The sequence below is a fragment of the Salvelinus namaycush genome, unplaced genomic scaffold (genome assembly GCF_016432855.1).
Source record: "Salvelinus namaycush isolate Seneca unplaced genomic scaffold, SaNama_1.0 Scaffold1878, whole genome shotgun sequence".
In the NCBI taxonomy this organism is placed as follows: Eukaryota; Metazoa; Chordata; class Actinopteri; order Salmoniformes; family Salmonidae; genus Salvelinus; species Salvelinus namaycush.
The window spans coordinates 27554-50184 of NW_024058650.1; the positions used below are offsets into that span (position 1 = coordinate 27554).

The following is a 22631-nucleotide window of genomic DNA, read 5'->3' on the forward strand; positions in this document are numbered from 1 at the left end:
AGTACAAAGTCTTCTTGGGTCTGACGCTACAAGCTTGGCACACCTGTATTTGGGGAGTTTCTCCCGTTCTTCTCTGCAGATCTTCTCGAGCTCTGTCAGGTTGGATTGGGAGTGTCGCTGCACAGCTATTTTCAGGTCTCTCCAGAGATGTTCGATCGGATTCAAGTCCGGGCTCTGGCAGGGCCACTCAAGGACATTCAGAGACTTGTCCCGAAGCCACTCCTGCATTGTCTTGGCTGTGTGCTTAGGGTCATTGTCCTGTTGGAAGGTGAACATTGTCCTGTTGGAAGGTCCTGAGCGCTCTGGAGCAGGCTTTCATCAAGGATCTCTCTGTACTTTGCTCCGCTCATCTTTCCTTCGATCCTGACTAGTCTCCCACTCCATACTTCTGAAAAACATCCCCACAGCATGATGCTGCCACCACCATGCTTCACCGTAGGGATGGTGCCAGGTTTCCTCCAGACGTGACGCTTGACATTCAGGCCAAACAGTTCAATTTTGTTTCTCATGGTCTGAGAGTCCTTTAGGTGCCTTTTGGCAAACTCCAAGCGGGCTGTCATGTGCCTTTTACTGAGGAGTGGCTTCCGTCTGGTCACTCTACCATAAAGGCCTGATTGGTGGAGTGCTGCAGAGATGGTTGTCCTTCTGGAAGGTTCTCCCATTTCCACAGAGGAACTCTGGAGCTCTGTCAGAGTGGCCATCGGGTTCTTGGTCAGTTTGGCCGGGCGGCCAGCTCTAGGAAGAGTCTTGCTGGTTCCAAACGTCCATTTAAGAATGATGGAGGCCACTGTGTTCTTGGGGACCTTCAATGCTGCAGAAATGTTTTGGTTCCCTTTCCCAGATCTGTGCCTCAACACAATCCTGTCTCGGAGCTCTACGACAGTTCCTTCAACCTCACGGCTTGGTTTTTGCTCTGACATGAACTGTCAACTGTGTGACCTTATATAGACAGGTGTGTGCCTTTCCAAATCATGTCCAATCTATTGAATTTACACCAGGTGGACTCCAATCAAGTTGTAGAAACATCTCAAGGATGATCAATGGAAACAGGATGCACCTGAACTCAATTTCGAGTCTCATAGCAAAGGGTCTGAATATTTATGTAAATAAGGTATTTCTGTTTTTATAAATTTGCAAAAATGTCTAAACTGTTTTCACTTTGCTATTGTGTGTAGATTGATGAGGGGGAAAACATTTTAATCCATTTTTGGAATAAGACTAACGTAACAAAATGTGGAAAAAGTGAAGGGGTCTGAATACTTTCAGAATGCACTGTCCTGTTTTAAGGTTTGTTTTCTAGCCCGGATACCAGTGTGTTTGTTTTCTAGCCCGGATACCAGTGTGTTTGTTTTCTAGCCTTGATACCAGTGTGTTTGTTTTCTAGCTCGGATACCAGTGTGTTTTGTTTTCTAGCCTGGATACCAGTGTGTTTGTTTTCTAGCTCGGATACCAGTGTGTTTGTGCCATCATGCTGCTCTTTGTTTGACTAGAACACATCTGGGACCAGACTAGTTTTCTTCATTATTTTCTTGGCTGATTTGAAATGTGGTTTCATTCAGAACAGCTGACACAGTAATTATGACAGAGGACATCCTTTGAATGCAGTCCTATTGAACAGTTAGGATCTGCTTTGTTTACAGTCCACTCATGGAAACATCATGTCTTTAAAAAAATTGAGTTCTACTGAAAATAAAAAAGCTTGTTGGAATTGATTTACAATTTGGTGATGTTAAAAGGAATACTGTATTTTCACTGAGGCCCTTTATTTACATTTAAGTCATTTAGCAGACGCTCTTATCCAGAGCGACTTCTAGTTCCCCAGAGTCAGATGAACTTGCGGATACCATTTGTTTGAAGGAAGTTTCCAACCAGCGCTAACACAATGACGAAGTCTATTCTATCTGCTAGCATGCTAACGCTAGTTATCATTGGCTCACAAAACGACCTTCATAAAGAGACGTAGTGAGTTCATCTGACTGTGGAAGTAGTCAGGGCCTGAAGTGTCCCTTTAAGGGTTAACGTTTCAGGTTTATACTGTACATTTCTGTCACCAAATTGAAATTAAAGGCAGACTGAACTCATTCAAATGCCTTTTATTTTATTAAACAGTACAAATCAGGTGTGAAAATAAGGCCCTGAGTGTTTAGTGTTGTCTGGGTTAGTTAACATGTTTCATGTCTTACACATACAGGTATGATGTCTGTCTCAGACTCTGGGCCAGTCTGCCCACTCCACCCTAGAGGCTGTGAGAAGATACTTAAAGACAAGATGGACCAACACATATTTTGGCTGTGGGATTGCCGTCTTATCGTCTGTGACCACACACAACATAAGCTGTCATTATGGGTTTACATTGAAGATGTGAAACATGTTATCTGATTTGATAAATGTTTTCCTTCACACTGTCAAACAACTCCTGCATAGATTGGTAACTTTTTTTCTAATTTTGCACACAGAAAATAGATGCCATGAGTAACTGTGTCAAAAAAAGTGGCACGGATTGGCCGGTAGGTGGCGCTGTTATGATTAGTCTCACTTAAACCATCATGTCCGCCGTCTCATTTGACCTAGAGAATCTCAATTGCATCCTCTCTCCTTCTAGAAAACCCATTGAAGGTCAGAGGGAGAGGGGCTTTCTTTTTTTCACACAAGCATGATGGGATGTTAATTAACTCAGGAACCACACACTTTCAATATACTTTGTATCCCTCATTCATGCTTCCATTGTTTTGGCAGATGGATAACAAAACAAGCACTAACTGATCTAGTCTACTTTCTGTCATCTTGTGAACCCCGTTCATTGCTGCTTGCAGCTATATTGCCCCCACCCACCCACATGTTGAATCGCCACCTTTTGTCATCACCCAGCAGGTGGCCGGCATCAGGTTGGTCTGTCTCGTAGCCTACTTCCTACAGGGTTGTCTAAGGGAAGCCATGAGTAACTGCCTGAACTTGGTCAGATCGCAGGTCTTCATGACAGAAACGTGGTGTTTTTTCTTCAGTCTGTTCCTCTGGTCCAGAACCATCATCCCTCTGCATAGCTCCCCCTGTAGTTCCACCCTGACGGCACACTCTATACTCTCTGTCACCACAGAGATGTCTATACACGCTGCCACTGCGTAAGCGTCGTAGGAGACAAAGCCAGGCCCAAAGTACACATCCAATTCACTTTTTGTTCAGAAATACAACACATACTGAGTACCACTCTCAACAATTTCAACGCATAGTGGGGTTGAATAGATGTTCATGGTATGACTATGCTTGTAAAACGTCTCAACTGTAAACTGCATTTATTTTCAGCAAACTTTAACCTGTGTTTAAATATTTGTAATGAACATAACAAGATTCAACAAACTGAGACAAACTGAACAAGTTCACAGAAATGTGACTCAAAGAGGAAATGTAATAATGTGTCCCTGAACAAAGGGGGGGGGGTCAAAATCAAAAGTAACAGTCAGTTATCTGGTGTGGCCACCAGCTGCATTAAGTACTGCAGTGCCATTCCTCCTACTTCATGGACAGCACCAGACTTCCAAGTTCTTGCTGTGAGATGTTACCCCCACTTGTTCCACCAAGGCACCGTGCAAGTCACGGACATTTCTGGGGGGCATGGCCTATCCCTCACCCTCCGATGCCAACAGGTCCCAGAGGTGCTCACAATGGGATGCGATCGGGCTCTTCACGGCCAATGAACAGCACACTGGACATCCTGTCTTGCAGGCAAATCACGCCACAGAACGAGCAGTATGGCTGGTGGCCTTATAATGCTGGAGGGTTATGTTAGGATGTGAGCCTGCAGGAAGGCGTAACTCACATGAGGAGGGAGGATGTCTTCCCGTAAACACACAAGCGTGAGATTGCCTGAATGACAACAAGCTCAGTTGCCAATGATGCTGTGACACACCGCCCCGGACCATGACGGACCCTCCACTCCAAATCTATCTCCCAGAGACAGGCCTCTGTGTAACGCTCAATTCTCAACGATAAACGCGATCCGACCATAACCCGCCTGGTGAGGACAAAAACTGTGACTTGTCAGTGTGAAGAGCACTTTTTGCCCGTCCTGTCTGGCTCCAGCGACGGGGGTTGTGCCCATAGGCAACGTTTTTGATGGGTGATGTCTAGTGACGGACCTGCCTCTACAACAGGCCTACAAGCCTCAGTCAGCCTCTTCAGCCTATTGGCGGACAGTCTGAAGCACTGCGGGGCGGGATTGTTGCGTTCCTGGTGTAACTCGGGCAGTGTTGCCATCCTGTACCGGTCCCCATGTGTGATGTTTGGCATTACCGATCCTGTGCAGGTGTACTGTTGTTTCATATGGTCGTGCCATTGCGAGGAGTGATCAGCTGTCCGTCCTGTCTTCCCTGTAGCGATGGTATTAGGCGTCTCACAGTAGAACATGCAATGTATTGCCCTGCCACATCTCCATTCGTCATGCCTCCTTGCAGCATGCCTAGGGCACATTTCACGCAGATGAGCAGGACACTGGGCATCTTTCCTTTGGTGTTTTTCAGCGCAGTTAGAAAGGCCCTCTTTAGTGTCCTAAGTTCATAACTGTGACCTAATTGCACTACCGTCTGTAAGTGTTAGTGTCTGAATGACGTGGCCACAGGTCATTTTCATAATTGTTTATTGTTTCATTTAAAACAAAGCATGGGAAACAGTGTTTAAACCCTCTTACAAAGAAGACTCTGTGAAGTTATTTGATTTTTTACAAATTAATCTTTTGAAAGACAGGGTCCTGAAAAAGGACGTTTCTTTTTTTGCTGGTTTAGTTGTTAAAGAATGAGCAGTTTTTCAGGATAAAAAGAAACGAATGGAGCTAAGCAAGGAAAAATCCAGAGGAAAAACGAGTTCAGTCTGCTATCCACCAGACAATGGGAGATGAATTCACCTTTCAACAGGATATAATCTAAAACACAGGTCAAATCTACATGGAGTTGCTTACCAAAGAAGCCAGTGAATGTTCTGAGTGGCCGAGCCGAGTTACAATTTGACTTAAATCGCTTGAAACATCTATTGCCAAGACCTGAAAATTGGGTTGTTCTAGCAATGATCAAAAACAAATTCGACAGAGTTGATAAATCTTTTCAAGATAATGGGCAAATGTTGCACAATCTAGGTGTGGAAACTTTAGAGACTACCCAGAATGGCTCTACAGCATTTTAAAATCGCTGCCAAAGGTGTCTTCACAAAGTATTGACTTAGGGGTGTGAATACTTATGTAAGGAAGACCCTATGAAATGGGTAAAAAATGAAATGGCAACTTATTGGCATTTGGCGGCGAAACCATATACACAATCGCAAATACAGCTAATATGAGTCAGCAGTTCATCAAAACCATATTGCCATCCGGAAGATTACAAATGCCAAGTGTAAGAAACCAAAACTCCCATAGGGGGGGCACGAGCCACGCTTCAACCACAGATTTTCATATGGGAAAGGTCTCAGTAAGGTCCCAAGGGTGAAAAATTCAGAAAATCTGACCATTTTGTTCAAAATCTTTAAAACCTCATAAAAAGTGCTTTTTTGGACCGTTCTTCAAAAAAATAACATTACATATGTATTAAACTGTATGGACATACATTGGGTCTTATTTTCAATATTTGAATGAGTTTGTCCATAAGGCCTATGTTTGTCCATTGCCATATTATGATCATAGGAAGTCGGCTTCCGAAACCCCAAAAGCAGTTGACCCAATTGCCCAAATGGCATTTATACTTACAAATGATATATGTCACTATGTTAAGCCATGAAATCAACTAGAAGGCTATTGTCAGGAAGTAAGAATTTCTCGTTGATTCAGCATGTCATTTCTGAATGGAGGTCCTTATGATATTACATGGCAATGGACACAAGAGGATTGTCAGTTGTCAAGATAGTACTACCAGTCAGAGTAGCGTCTGACTTGTGTAAAGGGACCAGACTTAATACTCCGCAAAGGGTGAGGCTGGAACCTTAGAATCTGTAGAAGCTCCCCCCTGGAGATGGGTAGAGACTGGAAAACATTCATATAGCTGTCAAAAAGAAAGAAGGACAATTGCACTCTTTATATAATTAACTAAAATGCCTGTATTTGTATGGGCATGTTCAATGGAAAAAAAGTTTACAACCTGTGATGCGTTTCGGGGCATGGCCTTCGTCAGCGATTTAGTACAAAAGAAATGATTAATATCAATTTACTTTTGAAGCCTTTTTCCAATCAGTCCTGGTTACAAAATCATTCGATCAAACGACCTAGTAAGCAATACTATACACATTAAAATGTTGAAATACTGTAGAGTGAGATCAAAAAATTGTTCAACTCAAATGTAGAAGCATCAGAATGCTAGAACAGGTGACCTTTGAAATGATGACTCGCGGAAGTGGTTTAAGAATAGGAGAGCCATCTATTCCATAGTAGAGGAGACCTCTATTACCATAGTACACTCGAGCCATCTATTCCATAGTAGAGGTCGAACTCTATTCATAGTACACCTAGAGCCATCTATTCCATAGTAGAGGTCGATACTATTCCATAGTACACTAGAGCCATCTATTCCATAGTAGGGTCGACCTCTATTCACAATAGTACACTAGAGCCATCTAGTCCATAGTAGTAGGTTCGAACCCTATTCCATAGTACACCTAGAGGCAATCTATTTCCATAGTAGGAGGCGACTCTATTCCATAGTACACAGAGCCATCTATTCCCATAATTAGAGGTCGACCTTATTCAATAGTACACTAGAGCCCAATCCTTCATAGTACACTAGAGCCATCTATTGCCCTAGTAGAGGTCGACCTCATTCCATCGTACACTAGAGCCATCTATTCCATAGTAGAGGCCGACCTCCATTCCATAGTACACTAGAGCCATCTATTCCAAGTAGAGGTCGACATCTATTCCATAGTACACTAGAGCCATCATTTCCCATATAGGGCGACTCTATCAATAGTTACACTAGAGTCACAGCAAAACAAGGAAACATAGCTGAGGGCCAAATGTTCACTAGATGACAGCAAAGGACTTTCTACAGGAAAGGAGAGAAATTCCATCTTCATTTATTGTACTTAACCTTTATTTAACTAGACAAATAACAAGTATTATTTTCCAATGACAGTACTAGGAACAGTGGGTTAAACTGGTTGTAGGGTGCAGAACGACAGAGTTTTACCTGTGCGTCAGCTCTGGATTCGTCTTGCAACCTTTCGGTTCATGGCCCAACGCTTCTTAACCACTAGGCTACCTGCCGCCCCATTTTTTAAAACCAGGGTATTAGCTGCCTGTAGTTTGTAAATCCATACTTCATTAAAACCAGAGGTAATTCGTGCCCTGTAGTTTGAAATCCCAAAAAAAAAAGGTTCCCTTTTGGTTTAACTGTTTAACCTCAGTATTTATATAGTATACTTGAGCGTGTTTTCTCAGTATTTAATACAGTATAATTAGCTGTGTTACCTCAGTAGGTAATACAGTAAATGAGCTGTGTGCTACCTTAGTATAATGAGCTGTTTGTTTAACTCAGTAGTTAATACCGATAATTAGCTGTGTTACCTCAGTAGTTAATACATGTATAATGAAGCTGTGTGCTACCTTAGATAATGAGCTGTTTGTTACATCAGGTAATTAATACAGTATAATGATGCTGTGTGTACCTCAGTATTTAATACATTATAATGAGCGTGTGTTACCTCAGTATTTAAAACAGTATAATGAAGCTGTGTGCTACCTCAGTATTTAATACCAGTATAATGAGCTGTGTGTTACCTCCAGTATTTACTACAGTATAATGAGCTGTGTGTTACCATCAGTATTGTAATACAGTATAATGGTGGGTGTTACCTCAGTATTTAATAACAGTAAATGGAGCTGTGTGCTACCTCAGTATAAACAGTATAAGGCTGTGCGTTACCTCAAGTAGTAATACCAGTATCAATGAGCTGTGTGTTACCTCAGTAGTTAATACGTATAATGAGCGTGTGTGTTGCTTTCATTAACACAGCTAATTAGTACAGTATTTGTTTAACGACCTTGGGGTTTTATAGCGCTGATATCGACTACTGCCGCTGGGAGCATGCACTTTTTGCGGGCATATACAGAGATTCTGCGCCCATTTCCTGTGCAAAAATTTAATAGTTCGCCTAATTTCAGTTTATGTAAACAACACAAGCAATGTATAGTGTGTAGAGAATCATTTTACCATCTAAACCTTGCTGTGAAATATATTTCCAGCAAACCAATAATATTATATTTTACAGTTGTTTGAAGCTTGGTGGTGTACAGAACTAAAGTAAAAGACTCAAAAACAGACATGATGAAAGAATGGGAAGCATAGAAAATAGGGCACATAGAACAGATCTAACGCTTCTTTTAGACTGGCTTTCAATTAGAATGACAGATCTACTGTTTTAACTCCATTTCTAATGTGCATTTGTTTAAGGGTCACCCAAAAAGTAAACAGTACTGCAGCTTCAAAGACCAAAGCATATTTTGTTTTAATAACTTTTTACAATTTGCTTTATGGCTGTAGTAACTAGTGAAAACTCTATTACGATACGTCCGATGCACGGACAGTCTATATCCGGTGTGCGTCCTAGTTAACTATATATAAATTGGAGATTTTCGAATTCCCAGTGTGTTTTGAAACGCGTCATAAGAGGCATAACTTTACATCAAACGTAAAGTTTATGGCTCTTGACTAATACAATTTTTTTTTTTTCTAGGTAAATTGTTCGACATGTATTGACAAAAAACACTCTACTTGCCAGAGTAAGTCGTTTCACATGCAGGGACGGTCGATTATGTTTTCTACTGCTCGCGTTCAAGTGTAGTCAGAAATTCTGTCATTTCTGACTTGCTACCTGGTTGTAATATCAGAAAGGCGGGCCACGTGTATAAACATACAACAGTTAGCAGGAAGCAGTTGTTATTCCACTAAAGTATGATTCTAGCACAACACGAAGCAGTGTCGTTTAATTAAAATATTGGTAAAGTCTTGGTATTGAATGACGTAATTCTTATTCACGTTTTCTTTAGGGATAGTAACTGCTGCCAGTATCTGTGCGTGGAGACGTAACGATTCATATGACTTGTCTTCTCGCTAATGGGTACTCTAGACATACACCGAGTTACAACTTGAAATTCTGAGTCTGGATGCACGTTCAAAACGATTTTCCAAGTACGCGGAGCCGATTGTATGTTGTTGTTTGTTGTACAGTTTCCCGAGTTCATTTATTTTGAACATTAATGCCGAGAAGCTCCGAATTAGACCTCCGTTAGACGGCGCTGCACGCGTTATAGTGTCCAAAATACGTTCGTTATCGAGCGATGACTGTCTTCAGTTTTACTCTCTTCGTGTACTTCCAAAAACATTTAAAGCCTTTTTTGCAACTTCAAATGTATTGAGCTTCGTATAGACTTAGTTAGAAAGTTGTTCAGCGGCAAACTGAATTTTGATTTTTACATTATAAACGCTTACAGAGCTTCTAACGGATGTCCGAGCTTACATGGCGCGTTAGAGGGGATACCCGGTATGCTATACACGTCAGGGAAATGGCTTACAGGTTCTTTCTAATGGTAAAAACAGCGAAATAATCAAATTAACAATACGAACATAAAGTAAATGGCTCAGTTAGAATAGAATAAACATTTTAGCATAAATATAATAATACAGAAATGTGGGTTGAGGGCAAATGTTTTAAAATTTGTGCAGTATTTTAACACTTATGTTCTATGTGTGACATTGATACACTACAATAACTCTTCCTGTTACTCCTAAATATAATTTAAACTCCAAAAGATAAGGCTTTTTTAAAAATTATTATTAATTCTTACAAAATGTCCCCATGTGCAGAGCTGATCTGCCCACGTGCAAAATGGGCCCAAGCTGGTGATAATAGACACAGATGCAGGTATAGATGAGCCAGGCGAAATGATGGCCCTTGGCCGCTCCAAGCCGAGATCTGGGGATTAACTTGCTGCTTTGGAATACGATGTGGACAAAGTCTGTCAGAATTGCTGATGGTGCTGTCTGTCTTGTGAACGCACACAGGTAGGGACACCCCCCCCCCCCCCCACCCCCTACCCCCCCCCCCCCCCCCCCCCCCCCCAAGTGTCTGTATGTTGTGAATGCACACAGGTAGGAAACCCCCCCCCCCCCCCCAAGTGTTCTGTATGTCTGTGAATGCACACACAGGTAGGAAACCCCCCCCCCAAGGTCTGTATGTCTGTGAACGCACACAGGTAGGAAACCCCCCCCCCCCCCCCCTCCCCCCCCCCCCCCCCCCCCCCCCCCCCCACCCCCCCGCCCCCCCAGTGTCTGTATGTCTGTGAATGGCACACAGGTAGGAAACCCCCCACCCCCCCCCCAAGTGGTCTGTATGGTCTGTGAATGCACACAGGTAGGAAACCCCCCCCCCCCCAAGTGCTGTATGTCTGTGAACGCACACAGGTAGGAAACCCCCCCCCCCCCCCCCCAAGTGTTGTATGTCTGTGAACGCACACAGGTAGGAAACCAGACTCCCCCCCCAAGTGTCCCTGTCTGTCTGTGAACGCACACAGGTAGGAAACCCCCCCCCACCCCACCCAAGATGCCTGTCTGTGTGTGAAACGACACAGGTAGGAAAACCCCCCCCCCAAAGTTTTTCTGTCTGTCTGAACGCACACAGGTAGGAACCGCCCCCCCCCCAATGTGGTCTTATGTCTCTGTGTGAACGCACTACAGGTAGGGAACCCCCCCCCCCAATAGTGTCTGTTGTTGTGTGAACGCACCCCACAGGTAGGAACCCCCCCCTCCCCCCAAGTGTCTGTGGTGAACGCACACCAGGAGGAAACCCAGCTTCCCACCCCAGTGTCTGTATTTGGCTTTTCTATTTTCTTGACGAGGATTACAACGTCACGTCATTCATTCATACCACACTTGGTTACTGTATGACCTAAAGGTAATATGGGAAGCTCATAACATACAGCTGTTTCTCCTAGATCCCAGGGTTCCAGGGTGCTGCTGGTCCCTGGTGGGGGCCACCAAGGCTTCAGCGACCACTTGGGACAGACGGGCTGGGAGACGTGCTGGAGGATAGAGACCCACAGTGGAAGGAGAAGCTCCAGACAGAACATGCTGTTAATGCCATGATCAATGGTGGCTGACAACCTATAAAAGGTACTGTAGTCTCCCATCTGACAAACCCTAAACAGGTACTGTAGGCTCCCCATTGACAACCCATAAACAGGTTACTGTAGGCTCCCCATCTGACAAACCCTAACAGGTACTGTAGGCTCCCCATCTGACAACCCTAACAGGTACGTAGGTCTCCCCAGTCGACAACCCTAAACAGGTATATGTAGGCTCCCCATCTGACAACCCTAAACAGGTACTGTAGGCTCCCCATCTGACAACCTAAACAGGTACTGTAGGCTTCCCCATCTCCAGTCATAGACCACTAAACCTAACAGGTACTGTAGGCTCCCCATCTGACAACCCCTAACAGGTACTGTAGGCTCCCCATCTGAAAACCTAACAGGTACTGTAGTCTGCCCCATCTGACTAACCCTAACAGGTACTGTAGGCTCCCCATCTGACAACCCTAAACAGGTACTGTAGTCTCCCCATCTGACAACCCTATACCCCGGTACGTGAGTCTCCCCATCTGACAACCCTAACAGGTACTGTAGGCTCCCCATCTGACAACCCTAACAGGTACTGTAGTCCCCATCTGAAACCCTAACAGTACTGTAGGCTCCCCATCTGACAACCACTAAACAGGTACTGTAGGCTCCCACATCTGACAACCCTAAACAGGTTACTGTAGGCTCCCATCTGACAACCAATAACAGGTACTGTAGGCTCCCCATCTGACAACCCTAAGCAGGTAATGTAGTCTCCCATCTGACAACCCTAAACAGGTGATATGGAGGCCCCCCATCTGACAACCCTAACAGGTAATCTGTAGGCTCCCCATCTGACACCCTAACAGTTACTGTAGTCTCCCCATCTGACAACCCTAAACAGGTACTGTAGTTCCCCATCTGACAACCCTAACAGTAATGTAGTTCCCCATCTGACAACCCTAACAGGTACTGTAGGCTCCCCATCTGACAAACCTAAACAGGTACTGTAGGCTCCCCATCTGACAACCCTAAACAGGTTACTGTAGGCTCCCCATCTGACAACCCTAAACAGGTACTGTAGGTCTCCCATCTGACAACCCTAAACAGGATACTGTAGGACTCCCATCTGACAAACCCTAACAGGTACTGTAGCCCCCATTGACAACCCTAAACAGGTCTGTAGCCCCCATCTGAAACCCAAAGGTCTGTAGGCCCATCTGACAAACCCTAACAGGTACTGTAGGCTCCCCATCTGACAAACCCAACAGGTACTGTAGGCTCCCCATCTGACAACCCTAACAGGTACTGTAGGCTCCCCATCTGACAACCCACAACAGTCGTAATGTAGTCTCCCCATCTGACAACCCTAAACAGGTAATGTAGTCTCCCATCTGGACAACCCTAAACAGGTAATGTAGGCCCCCCACTGACAACAAAACAGGTACGTAGGATCCCATATGGACAACCCAACAGGTACTGTATCACCCATCTGACAACCAACAGGTACTGTAGGCTCCCCATCTGAACAACCCTAACAGGTACTGTAGGCTCCCATCTGACAACCCTACAGGTACTGAGGCTCCCCATCTGACAACCCTAACAGGTAATGTAGGCTCCCCATCTGACAACCCTAAACAGGTACTGAGTCTCCCCATCTGACAACCCTAAACAGGTACTGTAGCTCCCCATCTGACAACCCTAAAAGTACTGTAGGCTCCCCATCTGACAAACCTAAACAGTATGTAGCTCCCCATCTGACCAACCAACAGGTATTGTAGCTCCCCATCTGACAACCCTAACAGGTACTGTAGGCTCCCCATCTGACAACCTAAACAGGGATTAGGCATCCCCATCTGACAACCCTAAACAGGTACTGTAGGCTCCCCATCTGACAACCCTAAACATGGTACTGTAGGCCCCCATCTGACAAACCTAAACAGGTACTGTAGGCTCTCCCATCTGACACACCCTAAACAGTAGGTAGGCTCCCCATCTGACAACCCTAACAGGTACTGTAGGGCCCCCCATCTTCTGACAACCCTAAACAGGTACTGTAGGCCCCCCATCTGACAACCCTAAACAGGTATGTAGGCCCCCCATCTGCACAACCCTAAAAAGGGTACTGTAGGCCCCCCATCTGACAAACCCTAAACAGGTACTGTAGGCTCCCCATCTAGACAACCCTAAAAGGTACTGTAGGCTCCCCATCTGACAACCCTAAACAGGTACTGTAGGCTCCCATCTGACAACCTAACAGGTACTGTAGGCTCCCCATCTGACAACCCTAAAACAGGTACTGTAGGCTCCCCATCTGACAACCCAACAGGTACTGTAGGATCCCATCGGACAACCATAACAGGTACTGTAGGCTCCCCATCTGACAACCCTAACAGGTACTGTCAGGTACGTAGGCCCCCATCTGACAACCCTAACAGGACTGTAGGCCCCCATTCTGACAACCCTAAAGGTACTAGGTACAGTGTAGGCTCCCCATCTGACAACCCTAACAGGTATGTAGCCACATGAAACCCTAACAGGTATGTAGGCCCATCTGACAACCCAACAGGTACGTAGGCCCATCCTGACACCCTAACAGGTAATGTAGTGCTCCCCATCTGAAACCCTAAACAGGTATGTAGGATCCCCCATCTGACAACCCTAAACAGGTAATGTAGGCTCCCCATCTGACAACCCTAACAGGTACTGTAGGCCCCCATCTGACAACCCTAAACAGGTACTGTAGGCTCCCCATCTGACAACCCTAAAAGTACTGTAGGCCCCATCTACAACCTAAAGGTACTGTAGCCCCCCATCTGACAACCCTCTAACAGGTACTGTAGGCTCCCACTGACAACCATAACAGGTACTGTAGGCTCCCCATCTGACAACCCCTAACAGGTACTGTAGGCCCCCATCTGACAACATAAACAGGTAGTAGGTCTCCCATCTGGGACAACCCTAACAGGTACTGTAGGCCCCATCTGACAACCCTAAACAGGTACTGTAGGCTCCCCATCTGACAACCCTAAACAGGTACTGTAGGCTCCCCATACTGACAACCCTAAACCAGGTACTGTAGGCTCCCATCTGACAACCCTAAACAGGTACTGTAGGCTCCCATCTGACAACCCTAAAAAACAGGTATATGTAGGATCTCCCCAGTCTGACAACCCTAACAGGTACTGTAGGCTCCCCATCTGACAACCCTAAACAGGTACGTAGGTCCCCATCTGACAACCCTAACAGGTACTGTAGCTCCCCATCTGACAACCCAACAGGTACTGGTAGGCTCCCCATCTGACAAACCCTAAAACAGGTACTGTAGGCTCCCCATCTGACAACCCTAACAGGTACTGTAGGCTCCCCATCTGACAACCTAAACAGGTACTGTAGGTCCCCAATCTGGACAAACCCTAAATCAGGTACTGTAGGCCCCATCTGACAACCCTAAACAGGTATGTAGGGCTCCCATCTGACAACCCATAACAGGTACTGTAGGCCCCCCATCTGACAACCTTAAAACAGGTACTGTAGGTCCCATCTGACAACCCTAACAGGCTACTGTAGGCCCCCATCTGACAACCAAACAGGTACTGTAGGCCCCCATCTGACAACCCTAACAGGTACTGTAGGCCCCCCATCTGACACCCTAACAGGTACTAGGACCCTCTGACTAACCCTAACAGGTACTGTAGGCCCCCATCTGACAACCCTAACAGGTACTGTAGGCTCCCATCTGACAACACTTAAAAACAGGTACTGTAGGCTCCCCATCTGACAACCCTAACAGGTTCTGTAGGTTCCCATATGGAAACCCTAAAGTGCTGTAGTTCCCATCTGACAACCCTAACAGGTGCTGTGTCTCCCCATCTGAGACAACCCTAACAGGTACTGTAGGCCCCATCTGACAACCAACAGGTACTGTAGGCTCCCATCGACAACCCTAACAGGTACTGTAGGCTCCCCATCTGACAACCCTAAACAGGTGATGTAGTTCCCCATCTGACAACCCTAACAGGGTATGTAGGCTCCCCATCTGACAACCCTAACAGGTAAGTAGTCCCCCATCTGACAAACTAACAGGTATGTAGGCTCCCATCTGACACCCTAACAGGTACTGTAGGCCCCCATCTGACAACCCTAAACAGGTACTGTAGGCTCCCCATCTGACAACCCAACAGGTACTGTAGGCTCCCCATCTGACAACCCTAACAGGTAGGCTGTAGTACTCCCCATCTGACAACCCTAACAGGTACTGTAGGCTCCCCATCTGACAACCCTAACAGGTACTGTAGTCTCCCCATCTGACAACCCTAAACAGGTAATGTAGTCTCCCCATCTGACAACCCAAACAGGTAATGTAGTTCTCCCATCTGACAACCCTAACAGGTACTGTAGGCTCCCCATCTGACAACCCTAACAGGGTACTGTAGTCTCCCCATCTGACACCCTAACAAGGTCTGTAGTCTCCCATCTGACAACCCAACAGGTACTGTAGGCTCCCCATTGACAACCCTAAACAGGTACTGTAGGCCCCCATCTGACAACTCCTAACAGGTACTGTAGTCTCCCCATTGACAACCCTAAACAGGAATGTAGTCTCCCCATCTGACAACCTAAACAGGTAATGTAGTCTCCCCACTGACAACCCTAAACAGGTATGTAGTTCTCCCCATCTGACAACCCTAAACAGGTAATGTAGTCTCCCCATCTGTACAACCCAAAAAACAGGTACGTAGGCTCCCCATCTGACAACCTAACAGGTACTGTAGGCTCCCCATCTGACAACCCTAACAGTACTGTAGGCTCCCCATCTTGACAACCAAAAGGTAAGTAGTCTCCCATACTGACAACCCTAAACAGGTAATGTAGGGCACCCATCTGACAAACCCAAACAGGTACTGTAGGCTCCCCATCTGACAACCCTAAACAGGTACTGTAGTCTCCCCATCTGACAACCCTAAACAGGTTACTGTAGGCTCCCCATCTGACAACCCTAACAGGTACTGTAGGCCTCCCCATCTGACAACCCTAACAGGTAATGTAGTCTCCCCATCTGACAACCCTTAACAGGTAATGTAGGCCCCCATCTGACAACCTAACAGGTACTGTAGGCTCCCCATACTGAAAACCCTAAAGGTACTGTGTAGGCTCCCCATCTGACAACCATAACAGGTAACTGTAGGCTCCCATCTGACAACCCTAACAGGTACTGTAGGCTCCACCATCTGACAACACTAAAACAGGTACTGTAGGCTCCCCATCTGACAACCCTAACAGGTACTGTAGGCACCCCCATCTGACAAACCCTAAACAGGTACTGTAGGCTCCCCATCTGACCTAAAAAAGGTACTGTAGCTCCCCATCTGACAACCCTAACAGGTACTGTAGGTCCCCATTGAAACCCTAACAGGTACTGTAGGCTCCCCATCTGACAACCCTAAACAGGTACTGTAGGCTCCCCATGACAACCCTAAACAGGTACTGTAGGCCCCCCATCTGACAACCCTAAACAGGTACTGTAGGCTCCCCATCTGACAACCCTAACAGGTACTGTAGGCTCCCCATCTGACAAACCCTAACAGGTGCTGTAGTCTCCCCATCTGACAACACTAAACAGGTAATGTACGTTCCCCATCTGACAACCCTAAAAACAGTAATGGTAGTCTCCCCATCTGACAAACCAAACAGGTACTGTAGGTCTCCCCATCTGACAACCCTAACAGGTACTTAGTCTCCCATCTGAAACCCTAACAGGTACTGGTAGTCTCCCCATCTCTGACAACCCCTAAACAGGTACTGTAGGCTCCCCATCTGACAACCACTACAGGTACTGTAGGTCCCCATGACAACCCTAAACAGGTACTGTAGTCTCCCCATCTGACAAACCTAAACAGGAATGTAGTCCCCCATCTGACAACCTAAACAGGTAATTGTAGTCTCCCACTGACAACCTAACACAGGTAATGTAGTCTCCCCATCTGACAAACCCTAAACAGGTATGTCAGTCTACCCCATCTGACAACCCTAAACAGGTACTGTAGGCTCCCCATCTGACAACCCTAACAGGGTACTGTAGGTTCCCCATCTGACAACCCTAACAGGTACTGTAGGCTCCCCATCTGACAACCCTAAACAGGTACTGTAGGCTCCCCATCTGACAACCCTAACAGGTAATGTAGTCTCCCCATCTGACAACCCTAAACAGGTAATGTAGGCCCCCCATCTGACAACCCTAAACAGGTACTGTAGGCCTCCCATCTGACAACCCTAAAAAGGTACTGTAGTCTCCCCATCTGACACAACCCTAAAACAGGTACTGAGGCTGCCCCATCTGACAACCCTAACAGGTACTGTAGGCTCCCCATCTGACAACCCTAACAGGTAATGTAGTCTCCCATCTGACAAAACCCTAAACAGGTAGGTAATGTAGGCCCCCCATCTGACAACCCTAACAGGTTACTGTAGGCTACCCATTGACAACCCTAACAGGTACTGTAGGCTCCCCATCTGACAACCCTAACAGGTACTGTAGGGCTTCCCATCTGACAACCCCTAACAGGTTACTATAGGTTCCCCATCTGACAACCCAAACAGGTACTGTAGGCTCCCATCTGACAACCCTAACAGTGTACTGTAGGCCCCCATCTGGACAACCCTAAACAGGTACTGTAGGCTCCCCATCTGACAAACCCTAAACAGGTACTGTAGGCTCCCCATCTGACAACCCTAACAGGTAATGTAGGCTTCCCCATCTGACAACCCTAACAGGTACTGTAGGCTCCCCATCTGACAACCCTAAACAGGTTACGTAGGTCCCCATCTGACAACCCTAACAGGTACTGTAGGCCCCCCACTGACAACCCTAAACAGGTACTGTAGGACCCCCATATGACAACCCTACAGGTACTGTAGGCCCCCCATATGACAAACCCCTAAACACATGTACTGTAGGCTACCCACATCTGACAATACCCTAAACAGGTACTGTAGGCTCCCCATCTGACAAACCTAACAGGTACTGTAGGGCTCCCCATCTGACAACCCTAAAGGTACTGTTAGTCTCCCCATTGACAACCTAAACAGGTAATGTAGTCTCCCCATCTGACAAACCCTAACAGGTACTGTAGGCTCCCCCATTCTGACAACCCTAAACAGGTACTGTAGGTCCCCATCTGACAACCCTAAAGGTACTGTAGGCTCCCCCATCTGACAAACCCTAAACAGGTACTGTAGGCTCCCCATCTGACAACCCTAACAGGTACTGTAGGCCCCCCATCTGACAACCCTAAACAGTACTGTAGGCTCCCCATCTGACAACCCTAACAGGTACTGTAGGCTCCCCATCTGACAACCCTAACAGGTACTGTAGGGCTCCCATCTGACCAACCTAAACAGGTACTGTAGGCTCCCCATCTGACAACCCTAAACAGGTACTGTAGGCTCCCCATCTGACAACCCTAAACAGGTACTGTAGGCTCCCCATTGACAACCCTAAAGGTACTGTAGGCTCCCCATCTGACAACCCTAAACAGGTGCTGTAGTCTCCCCATAATGACAACCCTAAAGGTACTGTAGGTCCCCATCTGACAACCCTAACAGGTACTGTAGTCTCCCCATTGACAACCCTAAACAGGTAATGTAGCTCCCATCTCGACAACCCTAAACAGGTAATGTAGTCTCCCCTCTGACAACCCTAACAGTACTGTAGGCTCCCCACTGACAACCCAACAGGTTACTGTAGTTCCCATCTGACAACCTTAAACAGGTACTGTAGTCTCCCCATCTGACAACCTAAACAGGTACTGTAGGCTCCCCATCTGACAACCCTAACAGGTACTGTAGGTCCCCATCTGACAACCTAAACAGGTACTGTAGTCTCCCATCTGGACACCCTAAACAGGTAATGTAGTCTCCCCATCTGACCAAACCCTAAACAGGTAATGTAGTATCCCCATCTGACAACCCTAAACAGGTAATGTAGTCCCCATCTGACAACCCTAAACAGGTAATGTAGTCTCCCATCTGACAACCCTAAAACAGGTACTGTAGGCTTCCCATCTGACAACCTAACAGGTACTGTAGGCTCCCCATCTGACAACCCTAACAGGTACTGTAGGGCTCCCCATCTGACAACCCTAACAGGTAATGGTAGTCTCCCCATCTGACAACCTAAACAGGTAATGTAGTCTCCCCATCTGACAACCTAAACAGGTAATGTAGGCCCCCCATCTGACAACCCTAAACAGGTACTTAGTCTCCCCATCTGACAACCTAAACAAGGTACTGTAGGCCTCCCCATCTGACAACCCTAACAGGTAATGTAGTCTCCCATCTGACAACCCTAAACAGGTAATGTAGGCCCCCCATCTGACAACCCTAACAGGTACTGTAGGCTCCCCATTGACAACCCTAACAGGTACTGTAGGCTCTCCCATTGACAACCCTAACAGGTACTGTAGGCTCCCCATCTGACAACACAACAGGTACTGTAGGCTCCCCATCTGACAACCCACTAAACAGGTACAATGTAGGCCCCCCATCTGACAACCCTAACAGGTACTGTAGGCCCCCCATCTGACAACCCTAAACAGGTACTGTAGGCTCCCCATCTTGAACAACCTCTGAAAACAGGTTACTGTAGGCTCCCCATCTGACAACCCTAACAAGGTACTGTAGGCTCCCCTCTGACAAAACCCTAAAAGGTACTGTAGGCTCCCATCTGGACAACCCTAACAGTTACTGTAGGCCCCCATCTGACAACCCTAACAGGTACTGTAGGCCCCCCATCTGACAACCTAACAGGTACTGTAGCCCCATGAACCCAGACTGTCCCCCCATCTGACAACCCTAAAAGGTATGTAGGCTCCCATCTGACAACCTAACAGGTACTGTAGGCTCCCCATCTGCAACTCAACAGTATGTAGTCCATGACAACCCTCCAACAGGTTATGTAGCTCCCATCTGAAAACCCTAAAAGGTACTGTAGGACCTCCCCATCTGAACAATACCCTAAACAGGTAATGTAGTCTCCCCATCTGACAACCCTAAACAGGTAAGTAGTCTCCCATCTTGACAAACCTAACAGTAAAGTCCCAGAACCTAAACAGGTACTGTAGTCTCCCCATCTGACAACACCCTAACAGTACTGTAGGCTCCCCATCTGACAACCTAAACAGGTACTGTAGGTCCCCAATCTGACAACCCTAACAGGTACTGTAGGTCCCCATCTGACAACCAACAGGTACTGTAGTCTCCCATCTGACAACCCTAACAGGTTACTGTAGGCTCCCCATTGACAACCCTAAACAGGGTACTGTAGTCTCCCCATCTGACAACCCTAACAGGTACTGTAGTCTCACCATCTGACAACCCTAACAGGTATTGTAGGCTCCCCATCTGACAACCACTAACAGGTACTGTAGGCTCCCCATCTGACAACCCTAACAGGTGCGTAGTCTCCCCATCTGACAACCCTAAAGGTACTGTAGGCTCCCATCTGACAACCCTTAACAGGTACTGTAGTTCCCCATCTGACAAACCCTAAACAGGTAATGTAGTCTCCCATCTGACAACCCTAAACAGGTAATGTAGTCTCCCCATCTGACAACCCTAACAGGTACTGTAGGCTCCCCATCTGACAACCCTAACAGGTACTGTAGTCTCCCCATCTGACAACCCTAACAGGTACTGTAGTCTCCCCATCACTCACCCATCAAACACAAAAGAAATACACAAAGATAATGTTTAGCAATAGTAGCCTTCAGTCCGTTGCGAGACAGTGGACAAATGATGATCATAGTTTAAAGTCACTAAGGTCTAATAATACGTGGAATGTGACCATTGCAAGCCGCCATGTCTTCTTGTTCCTCTTCCCTTGACCAGGTGTCCTTGGTGGCTCTTGGGCCGCTCACCAACCTGGCTCTAGCCATCCGACTGGACCCTTCTTTCCAACAGAACCTGAAGGAGCTCATCATTATGGGAGGCAACATGGAGGGTAAAACGTCACAGTCAATCATAGACGATAAGGTTGTTTTCCAAGTGCATCCCATTCTCTATATAATGCACTCCTTTCTAACAGGGCCCATAGGCTCTGGTCTAAAGTAGTGCACTCTGTAGGGAATAGGGCTCTGGTCTAAAGTAGTGCACTATATAGGGAATAGGGCTCTGGTCTAAAGTAGTGCACTCTGTAGGGAATAGGGCTCTGGGCTCTAAAGTAGTGCACTCTGTAGGGAAATAGGGTCTGGTCTAAAGTAGTGCACTATATAGGAATAGGGCTCTGGTCTAAAGTAGTGCACTCTGTAGGGAATAGGGCTCTGGTCTATAGTAGTACACTCTGTAGGGAATAGGGCTCTGGTCTAAAGTAGTACACTCTGTAGGGAATAGGGCTCTGGTCTAAAGTAGTGCACTCTGTAGGGAATAGGGCTCTGGTCTAAAGTAGTGCACTCTGTAGGGAATAGGGCTCTGGTCTAAAGTAGTGCACTATATAGGGAATAGGGCTCTGGTCTAAAGTAGTGCACTCTGTAGGGAATAGGGCTCTGGTCTAAAGTAGTGCACTATGTAGGGAATAGGGCTTGGTCTAAAGTAGTGCACTCTGGTAGGGAATAGGGCTTGGTCTATAGTAGTACACTCTGTAGGAATAGGGTCTCTGCGTCTAAAGTAGTACACTCTGTGGGGAATAGGGCTTGGTCTAAAGTAGTACACTCTGTAGGGAATAGGGCTCTGGTGAAAGTAGTGCACTATATAGGGAATAGGGCTCTGGTCTAAAGTAGTGCACTTGTAGGGAATAGGGCTCTGGTCTAAAAGTGGACCTATGTCGGGAATACTCTGGTCTAAAGTAGTGCACTCTATGGGGAATAGGGCTCTGGTCTAAAGTAGTGCACTATATAGGGAATAGGGCTCTGGTCTATAGTAGTGCACTATATAGGGAATCGTGTGCCATTTGGGACTTAACCTATTTTGACCAGTATTTCTCCTTCCAGGTAAGGGGAACGTATCTCTATGTGGAGAGTTTAACTTTGTGATGGATCCTGAATCTGCCTTCATCGTCCTGGAGGAGTACCTCTGTCCTACACGCATAGCATCATGGGAATATTGCTGTAGGAATAAACTGGAATGGGTAAGGAGTTAGGTTGAACCAACCGTTTAGAATAGCATTTACCATCTCTGTACACTCCTATAACCCCACCTAATGTATGATTTACCTGATTTTATTATGTGAACGGGAACACAATCATTAATAAAATAGTTTTGCACTTCCTAGTTGCTAAGGAATGCTCCCTGTACACTACGGTCTCCCGATCTCAACAGGACTTCAATAAATACTCAAATATAGTTATATAATATGTAATATATATAATTTAGTTTGATTCACCAGTGTATTTAGTTTCTGATTTATCTTGTGTGTAACTGTGTTTTTCATTGACCAGGAATTCTTTGAAAAACTGATCAACGAGGACACGCCCGCTGGTCGCTTGATGAAGGCGATCACGTCCAAGTGTTGGGGTTATTCCAAGGAGGCCATGTGAGTAGAGGGATTGTGTAC

The 22631-nt window shown here is 46.2% G+C and overlaps 1 protein-coding gene across 1 annotated transcript; it reads left to right on the forward strand.

The window, feature by feature from the left end:
* The first annotated feature begins 4117 nt into the window (after positions 1-4117).
* LOC120037794 (pyrimidine-specific ribonucleoside hydrolase RihA-like) lies at positions 4118-22631 on the forward strand. The gene is made up of 5 exons (XM_038983765.1): positions 4118-4268; positions 20107-20141; positions 20972-21083; positions 22069-22205; positions 22516-22631. Exons 1-5 carry the CDS (start codon positions 4118-4120, stop codon positions 22612-22614), a joined length of 534 nt encoding a protein of 177 aa, XP_038839693.1. The 3' UTR covers positions 22615-22631.